A 27,096-nucleotide genomic window follows, 5' to 3' on the forward strand; every position below is an offset into this window, starting at 1 on the left:
GTGTCCTCGGCGATGATGGTGACGTCGCAGAACTGGCCCCGCAGGCGCTGCTCGTTCAGCTCCAGCAGCAGCGCCCGGCAGTGCCCGGCGTCCGACACCTCCACGACCGGAGCCATCCCCGCGCCGGCCACCTGCGGGGGGAAAAAACGGGGGCACGGGGTCACCTGGGTGGGCAGGGCCACGGTTTGGGTCACCTGGGTCTTTATTTGGGGTCACCCAGACACCTGGTTCACAATTTGGGGTCACCTGGGTGGGCGGGGCCACAGTTTGGGGTCACCTGGGTGGGTGGGGCCACGGTTTGGGGTCACCTGGGTTTTTATTTGGGGTCACCCAGACACCTGGTTCACAATTTGGGGTCACCTGGGTTCTTATTTGGGGTCACCCAGACACCTGGTTCACAATTTGGGGTCACCTGGGTGGGTGAAACCACCATTTAGGGTCACCTGGGTCCTTATTTGTGGTCACCCAGATACCGGGGTCCCCTTTTTGGGGTCACCTGGGTGGGTGGAGCTACAATTTGGGGTCACCCAGACACCTGGGTCCCCTTTTTGGGGTCATCTAGACACCTGGTTCACTATTTGGGGTCACTCAGGGGTTTTGGGGTCACTCTGGGGTTCAGTGTCCCCAGGTCCCTGTGGGGTTTTGGGGTCACTCTGGGGTTCAGTGTCCCCAGGTCCCTGTGGGGTTTTGGGGTCACTCTGGGGTTCGCTGTCCCTGTGGGGTTTTGGGGTCACTCTGGGGTTCGCTGTCCCCGGGTCCCTGTGGGGTTTTGGGGTCACTCTGGGGTTCGCTGTCCCGGGGTCCCTGTGGGGTTTTGGGGTCACTCTGGGTTCGCTGTCCCTTGTGGGGTTTTGGGGTCACTTTGAGGTTCACTGCTCCCCGGGTCCCTGTGGGGTTTTGGGGTCACTCTGGGGTTCGCTGTCCCTGTGGGGTTTTGGGGTCACTCTGGGGTTCAGTGTCCCCAGGTCCCTGTGGGGTTTTGGGGTCACTCTGGGGTTCAGTGTCCCCTCTCCCGGGGTCCCTGTGGGGTTTTGGGGTCACTCTGGGGTTCGCTGTCCCGGGGGGTTTTGGGGTCACTCTGGGGTTCGCTGTCCCGGGGTCCCTGTGGGGTTTTGGGGTCACTCTGGGGTTCGCTGTCCCTGTGGGGTTTTGGGGTCACTCTGGGGTTCGCTTGTCCCGGGGTCCCTGTGGGGTTTTGGGGTCACTCTGGGGTTCAGTGTCCCCTCTCCGGGGTCCCTGTGGGGTTTTGGGGTCACTCTGGGGTTCGCTGTCCCGGGGTCCCTGTGGGGTTTTGGGGTCACTCTGGGGTTTCGCTGTCCCTGTGGGGTTTTGGGGTCACTCTGGGGTTCGCTGTCCCCGGGTCCCTGTGGGGTTTTGGGGTCACTCTGGGGTTCAGTGTCCCCTCTCCCGGGGTCCCTGTGGGGTTTTGGGGTCACTCTGGGGTTCGCTGTCCCGGGGTCCCTGTGGGGTTTTGGGGTCACTCTGGGGTTCGCTGTCCCTGTGGGGTTTTGGGGTCACTCTGGGTTCGCTGTCCCCTCTCCCGGGGTCCCTGTGGGGTTTTGGGGTCACTCTGGGGTTTTGGGGTCCCCTCTCCCGGGGTCGCTGTCCCCGGCCCGGCGCCGCCATTTTGCGTCGGGGCCTGCCCGGCCTGAGGCGGCTCAAAATGGCGGACGGGAGCGAACCAACGGGAAGGAATGGCGGGGGGAGCGGGGGAAAAGGGCAGAACCATCGGGAACTGCGGGGGAAGCAGGGGCAGAACCACCAGCAGTGCTCCAGTATCCCCCAGTGCCCCCCAGTATCCCCCAGTGCCCCCCAGTATCCCCCAGTGCCCCCCAGTGCCCTCCCAGTATCCCCAGTGCCCTCCCAGTATCCCCCAGTGCCCCCCAGTATCCCCCAGTGCCCTCCCAGTGCCTCCCAGTGCCCTCCATTGCCCCCCCAGTATCCCCCAGTATCCCCCAGTGCCCCCCAGTATCCCCCAGTGCCCCCCAGTGTCCCCCACTGCTCTGCCTCAGTATCCCCCAGTATCCCCCAATGCCCCCCCAGTATCCCCCAGTGTCCCCCAGTGCCCTCCCAGTATCCCCCAGTGCCCTCCCAGTGCCCCCCAGTGGCCTCCGAGTATCCCCAGTGCCCCCCAGTATCCCCCAGTGCCCCCCCAGTGCCCCCCAGTATCCCCCAGTGCCCCCCAGTATCCCCCAGTGCCCCCCCAGTGCCCCCCAGTATCCCCCAGTGCCCCGAGTGCCCTCCCAGTGTCCCCCATTGCTCTGCCTCAGTATCCCCCAGTATCCCCCAGTGCCCCCCAGTGCCCCCCAGTGCCCCCCAGTGCCCCCCAGTGCCTCCCAGTGCCCCCCAGTATCCCCCAGTGCCCCCAGTGTCCCCCATTGCTCTGCCTCAGTATCCCCCAGTATCCCCCAGTGCCCCCCAGTGCCCCCCAGTGCCCCCCAGTATCCCCCAGTATCCCCCAGCGCCCCACCTGTGTGCGGGGGCCCTCATGGACTGGGTGTTGCAGCTCCGGGGGTCCTCGGGGAGGGGTCACAGCCGGCCGGGCCTCCTGGAGGGGGGGACACCGGGACAGGGGTCACAACACCGGGATTTGGGACGGAACACCCGGATCTGGGGGGGAACACCCGGATTTTGGGGGGGAACACCCGGATTTGGGGTACTCAGGGTCATTGGAGGGGTCACAACACCCGGATTTGGGACGGAACACCCGGATTTGGGGTGAAACCCCCGATTTGGGGGGGGAACACACGGTCTAGGTTTAAAACACCCGGATTTGGGGGGGAACACCCAGATTTGGGGGTACTCAGGGTCATTGGAGGGGTCACAACAGCGGGATTTGGGAAGGAACACCCGGATCTGGGGGGGGAACACCCGGATTTGGGGGGGAACACCCGGATTTGGGGGTACTCAGGGTCATTGGAGGGGTCACAACACCCTGATTTGGGATGGAACACCCGGGATTTGGGGTGAAACCCCCGGATTTGGGGGGGAACACACGGTCTTGGGTTTAAAACACGCAGATTTGGGGGGGAACACCCGGATTTGGGGGTACTCAGGGTCATTGGAGGGGTCACAACAGCGGGATTTGGGAAGGAACACCCGATCTGGGGGGGAACACCCGGATTTGGGGGGGAACACCCGGATTTGGGAAGGAACACCCGGATTTGGGGTGAAACCCCCGGATTTGGGACGGAACACCCAGATTTGGGGGGGAACACCCGGATTTGGGGGGGAACACCCGGGCTTGGGTTTAAACACCCAGATTTGGGGAGAACACCTGGATTTTGGGGGAAACACCCGGATTTGGGGGTACTCAGGGTCATTGGAGGGGTCACAACACCCGGATTTCAGGGAATACCTGGATTTGGGTGTAAAACACCTGGATTTGTGGGGGAACACCCGGATTTGGGTGTAAAACACCCGGGTTTAGGAGAGAACACTCAGATTTGGGTTTTAAAACACCCAGATTTGGGGTGAAACACCCGGATTTGGGGGGAAAACACCCGGATTTGGGTGTAAAACACCCGGAATTAGGAGGGAACACCAGATTTGGGTCTAAAACACCCAGATTTGGGATGAAACACCCGGATTTGGGGGAAAACACGCGGATTTGTGTGTAAAACACCCGGATTTAGGAGAGAACACCAGATTTGGGTGAAACACCCGGATTTGTGTGTAAAACACCCCGGATTTTGTGTAAAACACCCGGATTTAGGAGAGAACACCCAGATTTGGGTTGAAAACACCCAGATTTGGGGTGAAACACCCGGATTTGGGGGAAAACACCCGGATTTGGGTGTAAAACACCCGAACTTAGGAGAGAACACCCAGATTTGGGTTTAAAACACCCAGATTTGGGGTGAAACACCCGGATTTGTGGGAAAAACACCCGGATTTGCGTGTAAAACACCCGGATTTAGGAGAGTAACACCCAGATTTGGGTTTAAAACACCCGGATTTGGGGGAAAACACCCAGATTTGCGTGTAAAACACCGGACTTTGGAGGGAACACCCAGATTTGGGTTTTAAACACCCAGATTTGGGGGTGAAACACCCGGATTTGGGTGTAAAACACCCGGATTTAGGAGGGGAACAACCAGATTTGGGGTGAAACACCCGGATTTGGGGGAAAACACCCGGATTTGGGGGAAAACACCCAGATTTGCGTGTAAAACACCGGGATTTAGGAGGGAACACCCAGATTTTGGGTTTAAAACACCCAGATTTGGGGTGAAACACCCAGATTTGGGTGTAAAACACCCGGATTTAAGAGAGAACACCCAGATTTGGGTTGAAAACACCCGGACTTAGAAGGGAACACCCAGATTTGGTTTTTAAAACACCCAGATTTGGGTGTAAAACACCCGGATTTAAGAGACAACACCCAGATTTGGGTTTAAACACCTGGACTTAGGAGGGAACACCAGATTTGGGTGTAAAACACCCAGATTTAGGAGGGAACAACCAGATTTGGGGTGAAACACCCGGATTTGGGGTGAAACACCCGGATTTGGGGGAAAACACCCGGATTTAGGAGGGAACAACCAGATTTGGGGTGAAACACCCGGATTTGGGGGAAAACACCCGGATTTGGGGGAAAACACCCAGATTTGCGTGTAAAACACCGGGGATTTAGGAGGGAACACCCAGATTTGGGTTTAAAACACCCAGATTTGGGGTGAAACACCCAGATTTGGGTGTAAAACACCCGGATTTAAGAGAGAACACCCAGATTTGGGTTGTTGAAAACACCCGGACTTAGAAGGGAACACCAGATTTGGTTTTAAAACACCCAGATTTGGGTGTAAAACACCCGGATTTAAGAGACAACACCCAGATTTGGGTTTTAAAACACCTGGACTTAGGAGGGAACACCCAGATTTGGGTGTAAAACACCCAGATTTAGGAGGGGAACAACCAGATTTGGGGTGAAACACCCGGATTTGGGGTGAACACCCGGATTTGGGGGAAAACACCCGGATTTAGGAGGGAACAACCAGATTTGGGGTGAAACACCCGGATTTGGGGGAAAACACCCGGATTTGGGGAAAACACCCAGATTTGCGTGTAAAACACCGGGATTTAGGAGGGAACACCCAGATTTGGGTTAAAAACACCCAGATTTGGGGGTGAAACACCCAGATTTGGGTGTAAAACACCCGGATTTAAGAGAGAACACCCAGATTTGGGTTGAAAACACCCGGACTTAGAAGGGAACACCCAGATTTGGTTTTAAAACAACCCAGATTTGGGTGTAAAACACCCGGATTTAAGAGACAACACCCAGATTTGGGTTTAAAACACCTGGACTTAGGAGGAACACCCAGATTTGGGTGTAAAACACCCAGATTTAGGAGGGAACAACCAGATTTGGGGTGAAACACCCGGATTTGGGGTGGAAACACCCGGATTTGGGGGAAAACACCCGGATTTGGGTGAAACACCCAGATTTGGGGGAAAACACCCAGATATGCGTGTTAAACACTGGGATTTAGGAGGGAACACCCAGATTTGGGGTGAAACACCCGGATTTGGGGGTACCCCGGGTCATCGGAGGGGTCACAACACCCGACGCGGGTGACAAAGAGACGGCGAGGGATTCTCCAGAGTGATGCCGCCGTCACAGCAAGGGGACGGGCGTGATGTCATCGGGGGTGGAGAGTGATGTCATCACATGGGAGAGTGACGTCATGGGTCAGGGCTGGTTGTCGTTGTGAGGGGAGGGGTGTGACGTCACAGCGGCGGGGGGGGGTTGAGGGCGACATGACGTCACCACAAGGGGACACCGGTGACAACACGGGGGGGTGGGGCGGTGTGGACGTCATCGAGGTGACGTTGTGGGGGGGTGTGTCGCACCCAGCGGGGGGGGAGGGGGGGGACAAGGGGGGTGGGGACAGCAACAGCTGAGGGCAGGGGGTGACACCTGGGGGGGGGGGGGTGGGGAGGTGACACAGGTGGGAGGGGGGCGGGGACAACCTGACGCTACAACCGGAACCTCGCTACAACCGGAACCTCACGGGGGAATTTTGGGGGGGGGAAGGGGGGGGGGAGGAAAAGGCGGCGGGACCCCCTCCCCCCACCGTGCACCCCCTCCCCTTCCCCCGGGACACCCCCAAACCCCTCCCCCATCGCCCGGAACAGCCCGCGAGGGGATCCCGAGGGTCACCCGGGGGGGGAGGGGGGACACCCAACCCTCCCCCCCCCTCCCCCCCCAGCCGTGCCCCCCGCCCCCGCCCCCCCAGGTACCCCCGGAGCCGCCTGACAGCGGCGTCCCGTCCGCGACGTCACCGGGGGGGGGGGGGGAGGGGGGAGTGTCACCCAACCGTTACCATGGGAACAACCCCCCCCCTCCTCCTCCCCAGACCCCTCCCCTTCCCCGTCCGGACACACCTTTCACCTGCGGCCAATCAGGGGGAAGGGAGCGCCAGGCCACGCCCACCCCACCCCCCGCGACCACGCCCATTCCGTTCTAAGGGCCGCGCGCGCGCCGCTGACGTCATGGGCTCACCTGGATGCTCATTGGCTGGGCTGGGAGTGACGTCACGGGGCCCCGTCCTGCCGCGGGCGGTGTTAAAGGAGCAGGCGGAGGCTGAGGGGGCGGGGTCAGAAGGGGCGTGGTTAAAGGGCAGTGGTCAGGAAAGGGGCGTGGTCAAAAGGGAGAATTGGGGGGCAACGCGGAAGTGTGAGCGCGTCACGGGCGGGAGGGGACAACAGGACATGCACAGACAGGTGTGACACACACACACACACTCACCTGCCCACAGGTGTGACACACACACACACACTCACCTGCCCACAGGTGTGACACACACACACACACACACACACCTGCCCACAGGTGTGACACACACACACACACACACCTGCCCACAGGTGTGACACACACACACACACACACCTGCCCACAGGTGTGACACACACACATCTGCACACGCACACAGGTGTGACACACACACACTCACCTGCCCACAGGTGTGACACACACACACATCTGCACACACACAGGTGTGACACACACAAACAGGGTGTGACACGCACACCTGCACACATGCACAGGTGTCACACACACACAGGTGTCACACACACACACACCTGCCACAGGTGTGACACACACACATCTGCACACGCACACAGGTGTGACACACACACATCTGCACACGCACACAGGTGTGACACACACACACACATCTGCACACAGGTGTGACACACACACACATCTGCACACACACAGGTGTCACACACACACAGGTGTCACACACACACACACCTGCCTACAGGTGTGACACACACACACATCTGCACACGCACACAGGTGTGACACACACACACACATCTGCACACAGGTGTGACACACACACACACATCTGCACACAGGTGTGACACACACACACATCTGCACACACACAGGTGTCACACACACAAACAGGTGTGTCACACACACCTGCACACACACAGGTGTCACACACACATCTGCACATGCACACAGGTGTGACACACACACACACACCTGCCCACAGGTGTGACACACACACACACACACACCTGCCCACAGGTGTGACACACACACACACACACACCTGCCCACAGGTGTGACACACACACATCTGCACACGCACACAGGTGTGACACACACACACTCACCTGCCCACAGGTGTGACACACACACACATCTTGCACACACACAGGTGTGACACACACAAACAGGTGTGACACGCACACCTGCACACATGCACAGGTGTCACACACACACAGGTGTCACACACACACACACCTGCCCACAGGTGTGACACACACACATCTGCACACGCACACAGGTGTGACACACACACACACATCTGCACACAGGTGTGACACACACACACATCTGCACACACACAGGTGTCACACACACACAGGTGTCACACACACACACACCTGCCTACAGGTGTGACACACACACACATCTGCACACGCACACAGGTGTGACACACACACACACATCTGCACACAGTGTGACACACACACACATCTGCACACACACAGGTGTCACACACACAAACAGGTGTGTCACACACACCTGCACACACACAGGTGTCACACACACACATCTGCACATGCACACAGGTGTGACACACACACACACACCTGCCCACAGGTGTGACACACACACACATCTGCACACGCACACAGGTGTGACACACACAAACAGGTGTGACACGCACACCTGCACACATGCACAGGTGTCACACACACACAGGTGTCACACACACACACACCTGCCCACAGGTGTTACACACACACACCTGCACGTGCACACAGGTGTGACACACACAAACAGGTGTGACATGCACACCTGCACACGCACAGGTGTTACACACACACACCTGCACGTGCACGCAGGTGTGACACACACACAGAGACACAGGTGTGACACACACACACACCTGTACACACACAGCTGTTACACACACCTGCACGTGCACGCAGGTGTGACACACACACAGGTGTGACACACACACACAGACACAGGTGTGACACACACACCTGCACACACACAGGTGTGACATACACACACACAGTGTGACACACACACACCTGCACACACACAGGTGTGACACACACACACACAGTGTGACACACACACACCTGCACACACACAGGCGTGACACACACACCTGCACACACACAGGTGTCACACACACACACAGGTGTCACACACACACACAGGTGTGACACACACACATGGAGGTGTGACACACACACCTGCATACACACAGGTGTGACACACACACACACACACACAGGTGTGACACACACACCTGCACACACACAGGTGTCACACACACACACAGGTGTGACACACACACACAGGTGTGACACACACAACACACACACACAGGTGTGACACACACACCTGCACACACACAGGTGTCACACACACACACAGGTGTCACACACACACACAGGTGTGACACACACACACCTGCACACACACACAGTTGTCACCCACACACACACATAGACAGAGGTGTGACACACACACACCTGCACACACACAGGTGTGACACACATACACACCTGCATACACACAGGTGTCACACACACACACAGGTGTCACACACACACATGGAGGTGTGACACACACACCTGCACACACACAGGTGTGACACACACACACACAGGTGTGACACACACACACCTGCATACACACAGGTGACACACCCACACAACAGCCACAGCACCTGGTGCACCACGCACCAACACCTGTTCCACACACACAACACACGTGACACGTGTCAGACACAACAACCGCGCACGGGGCACAACACACGCAGCCCCACAACCCCCCCAACAACCGCGCCTGGATGCGCGGTTACGCTCGGACACAACGCACAACCGTGCGCGGGTGTGTGACGCACAGCCGAACACGGGTGTACAACCGCGCGGGGACATGCGACACAGCCAGCCGCGGGTGCACAACCGTACAGGGGATGTGACGCACAACCGAACACGGATGTGACAAACAACCGAACACGTGGATGTACAACCGCACTCAAACTTCTCCCACGCAACCCCCACACGGATGTTTCACCCGCAGAGGGACAACTGTAGATGGAAAACAACCCCCACACAGCCCTCAAACTGACGCACAACCACGCACGGACACTGACACAACCGCACACGGGTGTGACGCGCTCACAGCCACACTCAGAGGCACAACCGCACACGAACAGCCCCCACACAACCCTCGCATGGATGGACAAATGCACAGGGACACGTGACAGGCAGAGACACAGGCGTACACGGACCAACAACCGGACGGGGACAGCTGACGCGCACCCGCAGGGAGGTGTGCGTGAGTGCACAGGCACAGCTGCACAAAGAACACACACACAACCCTCAGTCAGGCGTACAACCGCACAAAACCCCTCATACAACCCTCAGACGGGCGTACAACCGCACAAAAACCCCTCATACAGCCGTCAGTCAGGCGTACAACCGCACAAAAACCCCTCATACAGGCGTCAGTCAGGCGTACAACCGCACAAAAACCCCTCATACAACCCTCAGAAGGGCGTACAACCGCACAAAAACCCCTCATACAGCCGTCCGTCAGGCGTACAACTGCACAAAAAACCCTCATACAGCCGTCAGTCAGGCATACAACGCACAAAAACCCCTCATACAACCCTCAGTCAGGCGTACAACCGCACAAAAAACCCCTCATACAGCCGTCAGTCAGGCGTACAACCACACAAAAACCCCTCATACAACCCTCAGATGGGCGTACAACCGCACAAAAAACCCCTCATACAGCCGTCAGTCAGGCGTACAACTGCACAAAAACCCCTCATACAACCCTCAGACAGGTGTACAACCGCACAAAAACCCCTCATACAACCTCAGACGGGCGTACAACCGCACAAAACCCCCTCATACAGCCGTCAGTCAGGCGTACAACCGCACAAAAACCCCTCATACAACCCTCAGACAGGCATACAACTGCACAAAAAATCCCTCATACGGCGTCAGTCAGGTGTACAACCGCACAAAAACCCCCTCATACAGCCCTCAGACGGGCGTACAACCACACAACAACAAGACACAACCACACAGGGGACACTTGACAGGCAGAGGCACAACCGTCCGTGGACAAACAACCCTCACGCAACCCTCACAGGGGTGCACAACCGCACAGGGACACGACACACAAGCGGACATGAACAGCCACGAGCACACGCAGATGCACAACCCTCACACAAACAACCCTCACACGGATGCACGACCGCACACGGGCGCTTGACAGCAGAGGCACGACCGCACACGGACACGCAACAGCCACGAGCACACACAGGCGCACAACCGCGCGCCAACCAACCCTCACACAGCTCCCACGCGGACGCACAACCAGACACGGACAAACAACCAGACACGGGACTTGACACAAACAACCGGACACGGACAAGCAACCCCCACGCAACCCTGACACAGACACACAACCGCACACCGCGCAAACACCCGCACACGCGCAGCCCCGCACGGACACGACACGCCCGGACAGACAGACAAACGCCCGCACAAACAACCGCACACGCGCAAACACCCGCACACGCACAGCCCCGCACGGACACGACACGCTTGGACAAACAACTGGACGCGCACAAACAACCCCGCGCGCCGGCCCCGGCACACCTGCGCACGCACAACCCCGACCCGTCACCCTCACGGCCGCGCAGGCGCGCCCGGCGCGCACCCCCACAACCCCCCTCAGGCCCCCCCACCCCGGCACAAACACGCGGCCGCCCCCCCCAACCCCCCGCCCGCGTCACCCCTGTCACCCCCCCGCGTCACCCCGTCACCCCCCCGGGGTCCAGCCCCCCCCTCCCAGCAGCATTTGGGGGGGCTGGGGGGTGTCGGGTGTGATTTGGGGGGGACAGAGCAGGGTCCTGGGCGGGGAGGGACGTTTTGGGGTGCGGGGGGGGGGGCGAAGCAGGCACTTTGGGGGGTCCCAGAGCACTTTGGGGGTCCCTGGGGACACTTTGGGGTCCTGCCAGGGTGTTTTGGGAGGGTCCGGGGGGCGTTTGGGGCGTCCGGGGGGGCGGTTGAGGGGGCGGGGGGGTATTTAGGGGGTGGGCGTGACCCGGGCAGTGCGGGGGGTGGGGGTCGCGTTCCCCCCGCCCTGCCCCCCCCCCCCAATCCCGTGGGGGTCGCGGCGCGGTGACAGCGCCGGGAGCGGGGCCGGGGGGAGGGGGGGCGCGGGGACGCCGCGGGGGCGGGGGGGGGGGGGGGGCTCGGGGGTTGGGGGGAGGTCCCGGCGCCCCGTGGGGGTCCCGGGGTGGGGGGTGGGGGGGTCGTTACCGGGGCCTGTCCCGGGGCCGGTGATGTCGCGACGGCGGCGGCGGCGGCGGCACAAGATGGAGGCGGCGCGTTGGGCCCCGGTTGGGAGGGAGGGAGGGACCCCCCCGCCCCACGGCGCGGGGACAAGGGGGGGACACGCGGGGGGATATGGGGGGACACGGGGGGGACACGGGGGGGATATGGGGGGACACGGGGGGGACACGGGGGGGACACGCAGGGGGATATGGGGGGGACATGGGGGGGACACGGGGGGGATATGGGGGGACACGGGGGGGGACACGGGGGGAACACGCAGGGGGATATGGGGGGACATGGGGGGGACACGGGGGGGGATATGGGGGGACACGGGGGGGAGACGGGGGGGATATGGGGGGACACGGGGGGGACACGGGGGGGGATATGGGGGGACACGGGGGGGACACGGGGGGAACACGGGGGGGGATATGGGGGGACACGGGGGGAACACGGGGGGGGATATGGGGGGGAACACGGGGTGGGATATGGGGGGACACGGGGGACACGGGGTGGGATATGGGGGGACACGGGGGGGGACACGGGGGGTATATGGGGGGGACATGGGGGGGTATATGGGGGGGACATGGGGTGGACACGGGGGGGGATATGGGGGGAACACGGGGGGGGATATGGGGGGACACGGGGTGGGATATGGGGGGGACACGGGGGGCGAAATGGGGGGGGATATGGGGGGACACGGGGGGGGATATGGGGGGACATGGGTGGGACACGGGGGGGACGTGAAGGGACATTGGGGGGACACGGGGGGATATGGGGGGACTCGGGGAGGACAGTCGGGGGGACACGGGGGGGGCACAAGCAGGGGTAAAGGGGGGGCAGTGGGACTCAAGAGGGACACGGGGTCATTTGGGGGACACAGCTGTGGGGACAGGGGGACACAAGTGGGGGACACAAGGAGGGGACACAAGTGGGCAGGCAGGGGGACACAGAAGGGACAGGGGACACAGCCAGGGGTGTGACAAAAGTGGGGACGGGGTTTGGGGGGCAGAGTTGGGGGTCAGCAGGACACAAGCAGGGGACACAGGGCTGAGGGGACGGGGGGACACAAGTGGGGACAAAATGACACAAAGCTGGGCACACGAGCACAGCACGCAACGAGACACGGGTGACACAGGAGGGGACACCACGAGACATGGGTGACACTGGCACACAGCTGGGGACACGAGGAGACAGAAGTGGGGACAAATTTGGGGTTACAGTGACACAAAAAAGGACACAGCGAGAGAGAGAGACGGGGACAAAAGCGGGGACACGGGTGCTGCACAGCCGAGGACACAACCACGGTGCCACAGCCCAAAAACTGGGACAAAAAACCGGCGACAAAACCAGGGGACAACGACGCCAGGGCCACAACAGCCACAGCCGGGTGTAGCAGGGACTCTGCTCGGGGTGTGGAGGGGGTGAGGTGTCACCGTGCCCTCGGTGTCACCTCGTGTGGCGTTGTCACTGTGGTGGGGGGTGTTGTGTGTCCGGCTGTGCGGTGTGGGGCTGTCCCGCGGTGTCACAGTCGTGTCGCGGGTCACGTTGTGTGTCCGGCTGTGCCGTGTGGGGCTGTGTCAGGTTGTACCTTTGGGTTGTACCTCAGACTGTGTCACAGTCAGTCACGGGTCACATTTATCGCGTTGCGTGTCCGGCTGTGCCGTGTGGGGTTGTCACACAATTTTGGGTTGTGTCACAGTTGTGTCACGGGTCACATTTGTCGCGTTTTGTGTCCGACTGTACCATGTGGGGTTGTCACACAATTTTGGGTTGTGTCACAGTCGTGTCACGGGTCACATTTGTCACGTTTTGTGTCCGACTGTGCCGTGTGGGGTTGTCACACGATTTTGGGTTGTGTCACACAGTGTCACAGTGACGTCACAGGTCACGTTGTGTGTCCGGCTGTGCTGTGTGGGGCTGTGTCAGGTTGTACCTTTGGGTTGTACCTCAGACTGTGTCACAGTCGTGTCACGGGTCACATTTGTCACGTTTTGTGTCCGACTGTGCCGTGTGGGGTTGTCACACAATTTCGGGTTGTGTCACAGTCACATCACGGGTCCACATTTGTCGCGTTTTGTGTCCGACTGTGCCGTGTGGGGTTGTCACACGATTTTGGGTTGTGTCACAGTCACATCACGGGTCACATTTGTCGCGTTTTGTGTCCGACTGTGCCGTGTGGGGTTTGTCACGCGATTTTGGGTTGTGTCACAGTTGTGTCACGGGTCACATTTGTCACGTTTTGTGTCCGACTGTACCATGTGGGGTTGTCACACGATTTTGGGTTGTGTCACGGGTCACATTTGTCACGTTTTGCGTCCGACTGTGCCGTGTGGGGTTGTCACACAATTTCGGGTTGTGTCACAGTCGTGTCACGGGTCACATTTGTCGCGTTTTGTGTCCGACTGTGCCGTGTGGGGTTGTCACACGATTTTGGGTTGTGTCACACAGTGTCACAGTCACGTCACAGGTCACATTGTGTGTCCGGCTGTGCCGTGTGGGGCTGTGTCAGGTTGTACCTTTGGGTTGTACCTCAGACTGTGTCACAGTCGTGTCACGGGTCACATTGTCGCGTTTTGCGTCCGACTGTGCCGTGTGGGGTTGTCACACGATTTTGGGTTGTGTCACAGTCGTGTCACGGGTCACATTTGTCGCGTTTTGCGTCCGACTGTACCATGTGGGGTTGTCACACAATTTTGGGTTGTGTCACACAGTGTCACAGTGACATCACAGGTCACGTTGTGTGTCCGGCTGTGCCGTGTGGGGCTGTGTCAGGTTGTACCTTTGGGTTGTACCTCAGACTGTGTCACAGTCATGTCACGGGTCACATTTGTCACGTTTTGTGTCCGACTGTGCCGTGTGGGGTTGTCACACGATTTCGGGCTGTGTCACACGGTGTCACAGTTGTGTTACACGTCACGTTGTGGGTCCGACTGTGCCAGGTGGGGTCATGGGTCGGGCTGTACCTTTGGGGTTGTACCTCAGACTGTGTCACAGTCACATCACGTGTCACATTTGTCACGTTTTGCGTCCGACTGTGCCGTGTGGGGTTGTCACACGATTTTGGGTTGTGTCACAGTCATATCACGGGTCACATTTGTCACGTTTTGTGTCCGACTGTGCCGTGTGGGGTTGTCACACGATTTTGGGTTGGTGTCACAGTTGTGTCATGTGTTACATTTGTCACGTTTTGTGTCCGACTGTGCCGTGTGGGGTTGTCACACGATTTTGGGTTGTGTCACAATTGTGTCACAGGTCACATTTGTCACATTTTGTGTCCGACTGTGCCGTGTGGGGTTGTCACACGATTTTGGGTTGTGTCACAGTCGTGTCACTGGTCACATTTGTCACGTTTTGTGTCCGACTGTGCCGTGTGGGGTTGTCACACAATTTTGGGTTGTGTCACACAGTGTCACAGTCACGTCACAGGTCACGTTGTGTGTCCGGCTGTGCCGTGTGGGGCTGTGTCAGGTTGTACCTTTGGGTTGTACCTCAGATTGTGTCACAGTTGTGTCACGGGTCACATTTGTCACGTTTTGCGTCCGACTGTGCCGTGTGGGGTTGTCACACGATTTTGGGTTGTGTCACAGTCGTGTCACGTGTCACATTTGTCACGTTTTGTGTCCGACTGTGCCGTGTGGGGTTGTCACACGATTTTGGGTTGTGTCACGGGTCACATTTGTCACGTTTTGTGTCCGACTGTGCCGTGTGGGGTTGTCACACGATTTTGGGTTGTGTCACAGTTACATCACGGGTCACATTTGTCACGTTTTGTGTCCGACTGTACCACGTGGGGTTGTCACACGATTTTGGGTTGTGTCACACAGCGTCACCGTCGTGTCGCGTGTCACCTCCCGTGTCCGGCTGTGCCGTGCTCACACCATGGCCCGGTGACGCCCTGTGATGTCACCCCCTCCCCTGGTGACACGGGGGAAACTCCCCCCCACTCCTGACCCCCCAAAATCCCCCCCCTGCTCCCCAAATTTTCTCCTTCTCTGCCCCTAAATCCCCCCCCAACCCCTTGTGCTCCCCACAAAACACTGTTTTCCTTCCCCCCCAGGTCCCCCCTCTCTGCCACTGTCCCCCCAGATTTCCCTTTCTTGCCATAATTGTTCCCAAAACCTCCTGCTCCTCTTGGATACCCCTCCCTGACCTCCAAACACCAAAATTCCCCCCCTTTTTTTTTTTTTTTTTCTCCAGTTATGGCCCTGTGGTCTTTCCTGCCCCTACAAAACCCTCCTCCAACATTCTTTTACTGCTCCAGTTGTCCCCCCAAACCCGACTGCTGCCCCAAGACACCCCAAAACCCCCTCCTGCCCCCCTAAATCCCCCTCCTTGTCTGCAGTTGCCCCCCAAACGCTCCTGCCTCTCTAAATGCCCCTTTCCTACCCCAATTATAGCCCCACACCCCTCCTCTTCTGCCCAGCAACCTTCACGCCCTTAATTGTGCCCCCAACCCCTCTTACCCCCCTCAAATTTTCCCTTCCCGCTCCTAAAATACTCCTCCAATAGCGCTGCGCCTCGCCCGGCCCCTTCCCCACCACCCTTCCGGAACAGGCCCCAAAGCCTCGGCCTTTCCCAGCGGCCACAGCCGGGTGGGGAGCGCCGGGAGCGGCCGGGCCGGGCGGGCGAGGCCGGGGCTGCGCAGGCCGCGGCCGGAGCGATGCTTCGCCCATTTCCGGCACCGTCCGCCTTTTTGCTTCGACTTCTTTCGCCATCTATTCGGATGTTTCCGTCATCTTCCGCTCGTGCTTCGGCATCTCTCGATAACTTCCGCCAATGCTTCGGCCAGGTTCCGTCTCTTTCCGTCAGCGTTCGGCCACCGCCGGTTAACTTCGGTCATTTCCGTCACTCTCCGAGGCTCTTCGGCGATCTCCGCCCACTTCCGGCAGTACTTCGGAAATCTCCGGCAGTTCTTCGGAAATCTCCGGCAGTACTTCGGAAATCTCCGTCAATCTCCGCCGACTTCGGAGGTCACCTCGTCAGCCTCTCTCCGCCCCCGCGATCTCTCGGCTCTCCGCCTCAGGGGGGCGGCGCTTTTAAAATAAATTATTCATGAACCGATCCCACCGTGCTGGAAGCGGGGGTTGGGGGGTTACGGTCCGACCACGGCGCGTCCCGTGAGGGCTTCACGGAGCAGCGGGCGACTGCCTGCCCCTTCCCCGCTCGCCGCTCGCCTCACGGGCCGTGACGGGACTCGTCTCTCCCTTTCTTTCCCGCGCCTCCCCCTTTTGCCTGTGGGGCGCTTGGTACGCTCCGGCCACGCCCCCTCCGGCGGCGCGCGGGGGGCCGAGGCTATATAGGCGGCGCCGGTGCCGGGCATCGCTCAGTCGCGCCTTAGAGCGCGGAGCGGCCGGAGCGGGAAAGGGGGAGCTCCGTGCCGGGGGCTCCGTGGGGCGCCGGTTACCCGGTGGGGTTCAAACTCCCCGCTCCCTCAACCCCTCCGTGAAGGGGTCGGTTCCCAACAGTCGGAGCGGCGCGAGGCCGCGGCCCCACCGGCGCCATGCACGGCGGGCCGCCCTCGGGCGACAGCGCCTGCCCGCTGCGCACCATCAAACGAGTCCAGTTCGGGATCCTCAGCCCCGATGAGATGGTACCGGGGCCGGGGCGGCGCGGACGGAACCGCGGGGCCGGCGGCTGAGGGCGAGCGGCGGCGGGAAATGGCGCCGGGGCAGCGAGAGCGGGGGGCGGAGAGGCCCCGTGAGGGGACAGCGCCCCCCACAGGCCCGGGGGGCTGAGAGGGGGAGAGGGGAGAGCTCGGAGCGGGATTTGGGGGGGTCCTCAGGGGGTTCGGGGGCACAAACGAGGTTCTGGAAGGTGTCGGGGTGCCCAGGGAGCCTCTGGAGAGGCCCCGTGAGGGGACAGCGCCCCCCACAGGCCCGGGGGGCTGAGAGGGGGAGAGGGGAGAGCTCGGAGCGGGATTTGGGGGGGGTCCTCAGGGGGTTCGGGGGGCACAAACGAGGTTCTGGAAGGTGTCGGGGTGCCCAGGGAGCCTCTGGGAGAGGCCCCGTGAGGGGACAGCGCCCCCCACAGGCCCGGGGGGCTGAGACGGGGAGAGGGGAGAGCTCGGAGCGGGATTTGGGGGGGGTCCTCAGGGGGTTCGGGGGCACAAACGAGGTTCTGGAAGGTGTCGGGGTGCCCAGGGAGCCTCTGGGAGAGGCCCCGTGAGGGGACAGCGCCCCCCACAGGCCCGGGGGGCTGAGAGGGGGAGAGGGGAGAGCTCGGAGCGGGATTTGGGGGGGTCCTCAGGGGGTTCGGGGGCACAAACGAGGTTCTGGAAGGTGTCGGGGTGCCCAGGGAGCCTCTGGGAGAGGCCCCGTGAGGGGACAGCGCCCCCCACAGGCCCGGGGGGCTGAGAGGGGGAGAGGGGAGCGCTCGGAGCGGGATTTGGGGGGGGTCCTCAGGGGGTTCGGGGGCACAAACGAGGTTCTGGAAGGTGTTGGGGTGCCCAGGGAGCCTCTGGGAGAGCTCTGGGGTGTCCGAGAGTGGCTCAGAATCCCTCGCAGCGTTTGGGCGTCCCTAGGAGTGGCTCAGGGAGCCTCGGGAAGAGTTTTGGGGTACCTGGGGGGTGCCCTGGAGGCCTCGGGAAAAGCACTGGGGTGGCTTGGAGGGGTTTTGGGGTGTCCTGGGAGGGGCTTTAGGTCTCTGGAGGTGTCTGTGGGGGCCTTGGAAGAGCTTCAGGCTGGTGCGAAGGACACTTGGGGTGCCTGGAGGTTTTTAGGGGAATTCTGGAATGGCTTTGGGGCGTCCTGGAGGAGTTTTGGGGGTCCCTGCGAGTCGCTCAGGGAGCCGTGGAGGGGTTTTGGGGGTCCCTGGGAGCTGCTCAGGGGGGCCAGGTGGGATTTTTGGGGTGATTAAAGTGTTTGTTGACACTCGAGGGGGTTACTTGGGGTACCCTCACCCATTTAGGGTTTTTGAGGGGAGCTCGTGGATGAATTTGGGGTTCCCCGGGGGCCTCAGTTTCTCTTTTGCCCCCCAGAAACGGATGTCAGTGACCGAGGGGGGCATCAAGTACCCCGAAACCACCGAGGGGGGACGCCCCAAACTGGGGGGGCTCATGGACCCCCGGCAGGGCGTCATCGAGAGGACGGGGCGGCGCTGCCAGACCTGTGCTGGTGAGTTAGGGGGGTCCCTGAACCCCAAAAATCCCTTCTGAGAGGGGGCCACTGAACCCCAAAAATCCTTCTGAGAGGGGGCCCTCTGAACCCCAAAAAATTCTTCTGAGAGGGGGCCCTGAACCCCAAAAATCCTCTTGGGGGGGCCCCTAAACCCCAAAAATCCTCTTGGGGGGGCCCCCTAAACCCCAAAAATCCTCTTCGGGGGGCCCCTAAAGCCCCAAATCTTCACAGGGACCCTCTCAGCCTCAAAAGTCCCTCGCAAGGAGGGTCTTGAACCCCCACATCTTTCACACGAAGGGCCCTCAACCTCCAGATCTTCACAGGGAGGGGGCCCCCCCCCGAAATTTTCCTGGTTTTGGGGGGGATTTGTTGGTTTTGGGGTGTCCTTTTTTTGTGGGCCTCCCCTTTTTGGGGAGCTCCCCTCATTTTCCTTTCCCCAGATTTCACTTTTGCTCCACCCATGGGATTTCTTGAGGGAGACTTTGGTGTTTTTGGGGGGGGGTTTCCTTCTCTTATTTTGGGGTTCCCTTTTTTGGGGTGATGTCCCCCTTTTTTGGCTTTTCCTTTTTTTGGGGGTTTCCTGTTTTTTTTGGGGTGCTCCCCTTTTTTAGGGTTCTTTTAGGGTTGTTCTCCTCCCAACCCCAAAACCCCATTCTGGGGGGGGGGGGGTTCCCCTCTATCCCAACCCCCTCCCCAATCCAGTTTTGGGGTGTCCCCCAATCCGATTTTGGGGTGTCCCCAGGGAACATGACGGAGTGTCCGGGCCACTTTGGCCACATCGAGCTGGCCAAGCCCGTGTTCCACGTGGGGTTTTTGGGCAAAACCATGAAAATCCTGCGCTGCGTTTGCTTCTTCTCGCTCCAAGCTGCTCGTGGACTCGGTTGAGACCCCAAAAAACCCCGGGGACCCCGATATTTTGGGGGAGGGCTTGGTTTTGGGTGGACAATGGCCCAAAATGGCTCCGTGGTGGCACCTTGGGGACATCTTGGGGACACGTCGGGGATGGGGGGTGGTTGGTGTGGGGTTTGGGGGATTTTGGGACCATTTTGGGGGTGTCCAAAAAGGGAGGTGACAGAGTCAGGGGGTGACAGAGCGAAGGGGACATCAAGAAGCGGTGACAAAATCTGGGGACGCAAAGGGGAGGTGACAAAGTTGGGGGACGTCAGGGAGAGGTGACAAAATTTGGGGGGCCACTGAGAAGAGGTGACAAAATTTGGGGGTACTAAGGGGAGGTGACAAAGTTGGGGGACGCCAGGGAGAGGTGACAAAATTTGGGGGCCACCGAGAAGAGGTGACAAGACTGGGGGTCACTAAGGGGAGGTGACAAAGTTGAGGGACATCAAGAAGTGACAAAATTTGGGGGGTACCAAGGGGAGGTGACAAAGTTGAGGACATCAAGAAGTGACAGAATTTGGGGGTACCAAGGGGAGGTGACAAAGTTGGGGGACATCAAGAAGTGACAAAATTTGGGGGTACCAAGGGGAGGTGACAAAGTTGAGGGACATCAAGAAGTGACAAAATTTGGGGGTACTAAGGGGAGGTGACAAAGTTGGGGGACGCCAGGGAGAGGTGACAAAATTTGGGGGCCACCGAGAAGAGGTGACAAGACTGGGGGTCACTAAGGGAGGTGACAAAGTTGGGGGACATCAAGAAGTGACAAAATTTGGGGGTACGAAGGGGAGGTGACAAAGTTGAGGGACATCAAGAAGTGACAAAATTTGGGGGTACCAAGGGGAGGTGACAAAGTTGAGGGACATCAAGAAGTGACAAAATTTGGGGGGTACCAAGGGGAGGTGACAAAGTTGGGGGACATCAAGAAGTGACAAAATTTGGGGGTACCAAGTGGAGGTGACAAAGTTGGGGGATACAGAGTTGTCACCTGCTGGGCGGTCCTGGAGGTGCTGAGGGACCACAATGGGACAACAGCAGACCCCCAAAATCACCTTTTATGACCCCAAAACCACAACGTGACCCCCCAAAGCGGCCTTTTCCCGCCCCAAAGTGGCATTTTGTGACCCAAACCTGCGTTTTTTTGGGGCAGAACAACCCAAGATCAAGGACATCCTGGGCAAGTCCAAGGGGCAGCCCAAGAAGAGGCTGACCCACGTCTACGACCTGTGCAAGGGCAAGAACATCTGCGAGGGGGGCGAGGAGATGGACCACAAGTTTGGGGTGGAGCAGCCCGAGGGCGACGAGGACCTCACAAGGAGAAGGTGGGCACCCCAAAATCCCCCTTGGTGGCCCCAAAGCTTCTGTTTGTGGCCCCAAAACTTCTCCTTGTGGCCTGTTTTCCCCCTCTTCTCTCCGTTTTAGAGCCAGCAAGTTGTGGCTGCTACCAGCCGCTCTTGCTGCCCCGCTAACGATCTCATTAACATCTCTGTCACCCCAATAATTTCCCTTTTTCACCCCAATAATCCCATTTTTAATTTCAATAGTTTCTACTTTCCCCATTTTAGGGCCACGGCGGGTGTGGGCGCTACCAGCCCCTGTTGCTAACCCCAATAATTCCCCTTTTTCACCCCTGTTACCCTGTTTTTAACCCAAATAATTCTCGTTATCCACCCCAATAATTCCATTGTGCCCCATTTTCCCCCTTTTTAGGGCCACAGGCTGCAGGTGGCTACCAGCCCCTGTGGCTAACCCCTGTAATTCCCCATGTTTCACCCCAAAAATCCCCATTTTTTCACCCCAATAGAATCTCCATTTTTCACCCCAATAACCTCAATTTTTCATCCCAATAATCTCCATTTTTCACCCCAAAAATCTCCATTTTTCACCCCAATATCTCCATTTTTCACCCCAATAATCTCCATTTTTCACCCCAATAACCCCATTTTTCACCCCAAAAATCCCCATTTTTCACCCCAACAATCTCCATTTTTCACCCCAATAACCTCAGTTTTTCATCCCAATAATCTCCATTTTTCATCCCAAAAATCCCAATTTTTCACCCCAACAACCCCAATTTTCACCCCAACAACCCCATTTTGCCCCCTTTTAGGGCTACAGCGGCTGCAGGTGCTACCAGCCCCTATTGCTAACCCCAATAACCCCGCATTTCACCCCAATAATTCCCCACGTTTCGTCCCGATAACCCCACGTTTCGTCCCAATAATCCCATGTTTTGCCCCAAACTCCATGTTTCACCCCAATTACCCCACATTTCACCCCAATTACCCCACATTTCACCCCGATAACCCCACGTTTCGACCCAATAACCCCATGTTTTGCCCCAAACCCCACGTTTCACTTCAATAACCCCACATTTCGTCCCAATAAGCCCGTATTTCACCCCAATTTCTCCACATTTCACCCCAATTACCCCGCATTTCACCCCACTAACCCCACATTTCATCCCAATTACCCCATGTTTTGCCCCAATTACCCCACGTTTCACCCCAATTACCCCACGTTTCACCCCAATTACCCCACGTTTCACCCCAATTACCCCACATTTCACCCCAATTACCCCACATTTCACCCCGATAACCCCACATTTCACCCCGATAACCCCACATTTCGACCCAATAACCCCATGTTTTACCCCAAACCCCAGTTTTCACCCCAAACCCCAAAGTTCACCTTAATTACCCCACATTTCACCCCAATAACCCCACTTTTCGTCCCAATAACCCCACGTTTCACCCCAAACCCCATGTTTTGCCCCAAACCCCGTTTTTCACCCCAATTACCCCACGTTTCACCCCGACAACCGCACGTGTCACCCCAAAAACCCCACGTTTCACCCCGATAACCCCATTTTCCCCCTTTTCCCCCCCCGTTCCAGGGCCACGGCGGCTGCGGGCGGTACCAGCCGCGCATCCGCCGCTCGGGGCTGGAGCTGTACGCCGAGTGGAAGCACGTCAACGAGGACTCGCAGGAGAAGAAGATCCTGCTGAGCCCCGAGCGCGTGCACGAGATCTTCAAGCGCATCTCGGACGAGGAGTGCTTCGTGCTGGGCATGGACCCCAAATTCGCCCGGCCCGAGTGGATGGTGTGCACCGTGCTGCCCGTGCCGCCGCTGTCCGTGCGCCCGGCCGTGGTCATGCAGGGCTCCGCCCGCAACCAGGTGGGGTTTTGGGGTGATTCTGTGGGGGTTCGGGGGGATTCTGTGGAGGTTTGGGGTGATTCTCTGGGGTTTTGGGGTGATTCTGTGGAGGTTTGGGGTGATTCTGTGGAGGTTTGGGGTGATTCTGTGGAGGTTTGGGGTGATTCTCTGGGGGTTCAGGGTCATTCTGTGGGGTTTGGGGTGATTCTCTGGGGTTTTGGGGTGATTCTCTGGGGTTTTGGGGTGAATCTGTGGAGGTTTGGGGTGATTCTGTGGAGGTTTGGGGTGATCCTGTGGAGGTTTTGGGGTGATTCTGTGGGGTTTTGGGGTGATTCTGTGGAGGTTTTGGGGTGATTCTGTGCAGGTTTGGGGTGATTCTCTGGGGTTTGGGGTGATTCTGTGGGGTTTGGGGTGAATCTGTGGAGGTTTGGGGTGATTCTGTGGAGGTTTGGGGTGATCCTGTGGAGGTTTTGGGGTGATTCTGTGGGGTTTTGGGGTGATTCTGTGGAGGTTTTGGGGTGATTCTGTGGAGGTTGGGGTGATTCTGTGGGGTTTTGGGGTGATTCTGTGGGGTTTTGGGGTGATTCTGTGGAGGTTGGGGTGATTCTGTGCAGGTTTGGGGTGATTCTCTGGGGTTTGGGGTGATTCTGTGGGGTTTGGGGTGAATCTGTGGAGGTTTGGGGTGATTCTGTGGAGGTTGGGGTGATTCTGTGGGGTTTGGGGTGAATCTGTGGAGGTTTGGGGTGATCCTGTGGAGGTTTGGGGTGATCCTGTGGAGGTTTTGGGGTGATTCTGTGGGGTTTTGGGGTGATTCTGTGGAGGTTTTGGGGTGATTCTGTGGAGGTTGGGGTGATTCTGTGCAGGTTTGGGGTGATTCTGTGGGGTTTGGGGTGATTCTGTGGGGTTTGGGGTGATTCTGTGGGGGTTTGGGGTGAATCTGTGGGGTTTTGGGGTGATTCTGTGGAGGTTTGGGGTGATTCTCTGGGGGTTTGGGGTGATTCTGTGGGGTTTTGGGGTGATTCTGTGGAGGTTTGGGGTCATTCTGTGGAGGTTTAGGGTGATTCTCTGGGGGTTCGGGGTCATTCTGTGGGGGTTTGTGGTGATTCTGTGGGGGTTTGGGGTGATTCTGTGGGGGTTTGGGGTGATTCTGTGGAGGTTTGGGGTGATTCTCTGGGGGTTCAGGGTCATTCTGTGGGGTTTTGGGGTCATTCTCTGGGGTTTCGGGGGTGTTTGGGGTGATCGGGTGGGTTTTGGGGTGCTCAGGACACCGTGCTGCCCGTGCCCCCCCTGTCTGTGCCCCTGGCCGTGGTCATGCAGGGCTCTGCCCACAACCTGCTGGGGTTTGGGGTCATTTTCTGGGGTTTTGGGAATTCACAGGGTGGTTTTGGGGGTTTTTGGGGTGATTGCCTAGGTTTTGGGGTGTTTGGGACACTGTGCTGCCCATGCCCCCAGCTGTGGTCATGCAGAGCTCCACCTGCAACCAGGTGAGCCCTGGGGCAGCTTTTGGGGGATCCCAGGGTGAGTTTTGGGGTCCCTGATGCCTTTTGGGGTCTCCTCACTTTTTAGGGTCCCCGCTCTTTTGGGGCATCCCCATTTTTCTCCCACCCCAAATCCACTCTGCACCTTTCCCACGACGCTTAGGCTTTTCTCACTTCCCCTTATCGACATCAAACTCTCTCATTAATTAATTTTGGGGTCGCCGCACTAATTTTGGGGTGTCCCCAGGATGACCTGACCCACAAGCTGGCCGACATCGTGAAGATCAACAACCAGCTGCGGCGCAACGAGCAGAACGGGGCGGCCGCGCACGTCATCGCCGAGGACGTCAAGCTGCTGCAGTTCCACGTGGCCACCATGGTGGACAACGAGCTGCCCGGCCTGCCCCGGGTACAGCAGGGGTCACAGGGGGGTTTTGGGGGTCACAGGGGGGTTTTGGGGGTCACAGAAGGGTTTTGTGGGGTCACAGAGAGGTTTTGTGGGGTCACAGAGGGGTTTTGTGGGGTCACAGAAGGGTTTTGGGGTGACACGAGGTGTGGGACGTTCAGGTGGTGGCCCCAAGTCGTGGCCACGGACGTCAAGCTGCTGTAGGTCCACGTGGCCACCATGGTGGACAACGAGCTGCTCAGGATCCAGGAGAGTCTGGGGGGGTCACAGAGGGGTTTTGTGGGTTCACAGAGAGGTTTTGTGGGGTCACAGAGGGGTTTTGTGGGGTCACAGTGGGGTTTGGTGGGGTCACAGAGGGTTTTTTTTGGGGTCACAGGGGGGTTTTGTGGGATCACAGAGAGGTTTTGTGGGGTCACAGAGGGGTTTTGGGGGTCACAGAGGGGTTTTGGGGGTCACAGAGAGGTTTTGTGGGGTCACAGAGGGGTTTTGTGGGGTCACAGACGGGTTTTTGGGGTCACAGAGGGGTTTTGTGGGGTCACAGGGGGGTTTTGGGGGTCACAGAAGGGTTTTGGGGTGACACGAGGTGTGGGACGTTCAGGTGGTGGCCCCAAGTCGTGGCCACGGACGTCAAGCTGCTGTAGGTCCACGCGGCCACCATGGTGGACAACGAGCTGCTCAGGATCCAGGAGAGTCTGGGGGGGTCACAGAGGGGTTTTGTGGGGTCACAGAGAGGTTTTGTGGGGTCACAGAGAGGTTTTGTGGGGTCACAGAGGGGTTTTGTGGGGTCACAGAGGGGTTTTTGGGGTCACAGAGAGGTTTTGTGGGGTCACAGAGGGGTTTTGTGGGGTCACAGAGAGGTTTTGTGGGGTCACAGGGAGGTTTTGTGGGATCACAGAGAGGTTTTGTGGGGTCACAGAGAGGTTTTTGGGGTCACAGAGAGGTTTTGTGGGGTCACAGAGGGGTTTTGTGGGGTCACAGACAGGTTTTGTGGGGTCACAGAGGGGTTTTGTGGGGTCACAGGTTTTGTGGGGTCACAGAGAGGTTTTGTGGGGTCACAGGGAGGTTTTGTGGGGTCACAGAGGGGTTTTTGGGGTCACAGAGGGGTTTTGTGGGGTCACAGACAGGTTTTTTGGGGACACAGAGGGGTTTTGTGGGGTCACAGAGGGGTTTTTGGGGTCACAGAGAGGATTTGTGGTGTCACATAGAGGTTTTGTGGGGTCACAGAGGGGTTTTGTGGGGTCACAGAGGGGTTTTGTGGGGTCACAGACAGGTTTTGTGGGGTCACAGAGGGGTTTTGTGGGGTCACAGAGAGGTTTTGTGGGGTCACAGAGAGGTTTTGTGGGGTCACAGAGGGGTTTTGTGGGGTCACAGAGGGGTTTTTTGGGGTCACAGGGGGGTTTTGTGGGGACACAGAGAGGTTTTGTGGGGTCACAGAGGGGTTTTGTGGGGTCACAGAGAGGTTTTGTGGGGTCACAGAGGGGTTTTGTGGGGTCACAGAGAGGTTTTGTGGGGTCACAGAGAGGTTTTGTGGGGTCACAGAGGGGTTTTGTGGGGTCACAGAGAGGTTTTGTGGGGTCACAGAGGGGTTTTGGGGTGTCCCAGCTGGGACACAAAGGGGACAGGCAGGGACAGCGCAGCCTAGGAACCCCCTGAGCCCCCCAGAGTCCCAGCAGGAGCTGGGGACGTTCCCAGGAGGTTCAATTTGTGTCCCCTGGTGGAGTCTGGATTTTTGGGGTGATTTTGGGGGTTCCAACCCCCCTTGAACCCCAATTTCTCCTCCCCCAGGCCATGCAGAATTCAGGGGCTCCCCCAAAATCTCTTTTGCTCCCCTGAACCCTCACAAGAACCCAGGGTGATCGAGTTGTGTCCCCCGGTGGAGTCTGGATTTTTGGGGTGCCTTTGGGGGTCCCAACCTCCCCTGACCCCCCCAATTTCTCCTCCCCCAGGCCATGCAGAAGTCGGGGCGCCCCCTGAAGTCCCTGAAGCAGCGGCTGAAGGGGAAGGAGGGTCGGGTTCGGGGCAACCTCATGGGGAAACGCGTGGATTTCTCCGCCCGAACCGTCATCACCCCCGACCCCAACCTGGCCATCGACCAGGTGGGCGTGCCGCGCTCCATCGCCGCCAACATGACCTTCGCCGAGATCGTCACCCCCTTCAACATTGACAGGTGGGCTTTGGGGGGGATTTGTGGGGTTT

General features: G+C 58.9%; 1 protein-coding gene and 1 long non-coding RNA gene across 2 annotated transcripts in view; one reads left to right on the plus strand and one right to left on the minus strand.

Moving 5' to 3' along the window:
* Positions 1–2,478: 2,478 nt before the first annotated feature.
* On the minus strand, positions 2,479–11,944 carry LOC137467499 (uncharacterized). Its single transcript, XR_010995540.1, has 3 exons — positions 11,839–11,944; positions 6,509–6,589; positions 2,479–2,548 (listed from the first exon to the last, which is right to left on the minus strand). It is a non-coding gene; the product is annotated as an uncharacterized lncRNA (long non-coding RNA).
* A 5,221-nt stretch (positions 11,945–17,165) lies between these two features.
* POLR2A (RNA polymerase II subunit A) overlaps positions 17,166–27,096 on the plus strand; it is a 37,380-nt gene continuing 27,449 nt past the window's right edge. Inside the window, exons 1-7 of the mRNA XM_068178972.1 lie at positions 17,166–17,443; positions 18,830–18,965; positions 19,711–19,848; positions 21,010–21,185; positions 22,756–23,037; positions 24,742–24,903; positions 26,847–27,067. Of these exons, the coding sequence (XP_068035073.1) occupies positions 17,354–17,443; positions 18,830–18,965; positions 19,711–19,848; positions 21,010–21,185; positions 22,756–23,037; positions 24,742–24,903; positions 26,847–27,067 (1,205 nt within the window). The 5' untranslated portion in view covers positions 17,166–17,353. The remainder of the gene's footprint in view (positions 17,444–18,829; positions 18,966–19,710; positions 19,849–21,009; positions 21,186–22,755; positions 23,038–24,741; positions 24,904–26,846; positions 27,068–27,096) is intronic.

The sequence above is a fragment of the Anomalospiza imberbis genome, unplaced genomic scaffold, assembly GCF_031753505.1.
Source record: "Anomalospiza imberbis isolate Cuckoo-Finch-1a 21T00152 unplaced genomic scaffold, ASM3175350v1 scaffold_651, whole genome shotgun sequence".
Lineage (NCBI taxonomy): Eukaryota > Metazoa > Chordata > Aves > Passeriformes > Viduidae > Anomalospiza > Anomalospiza imberbis.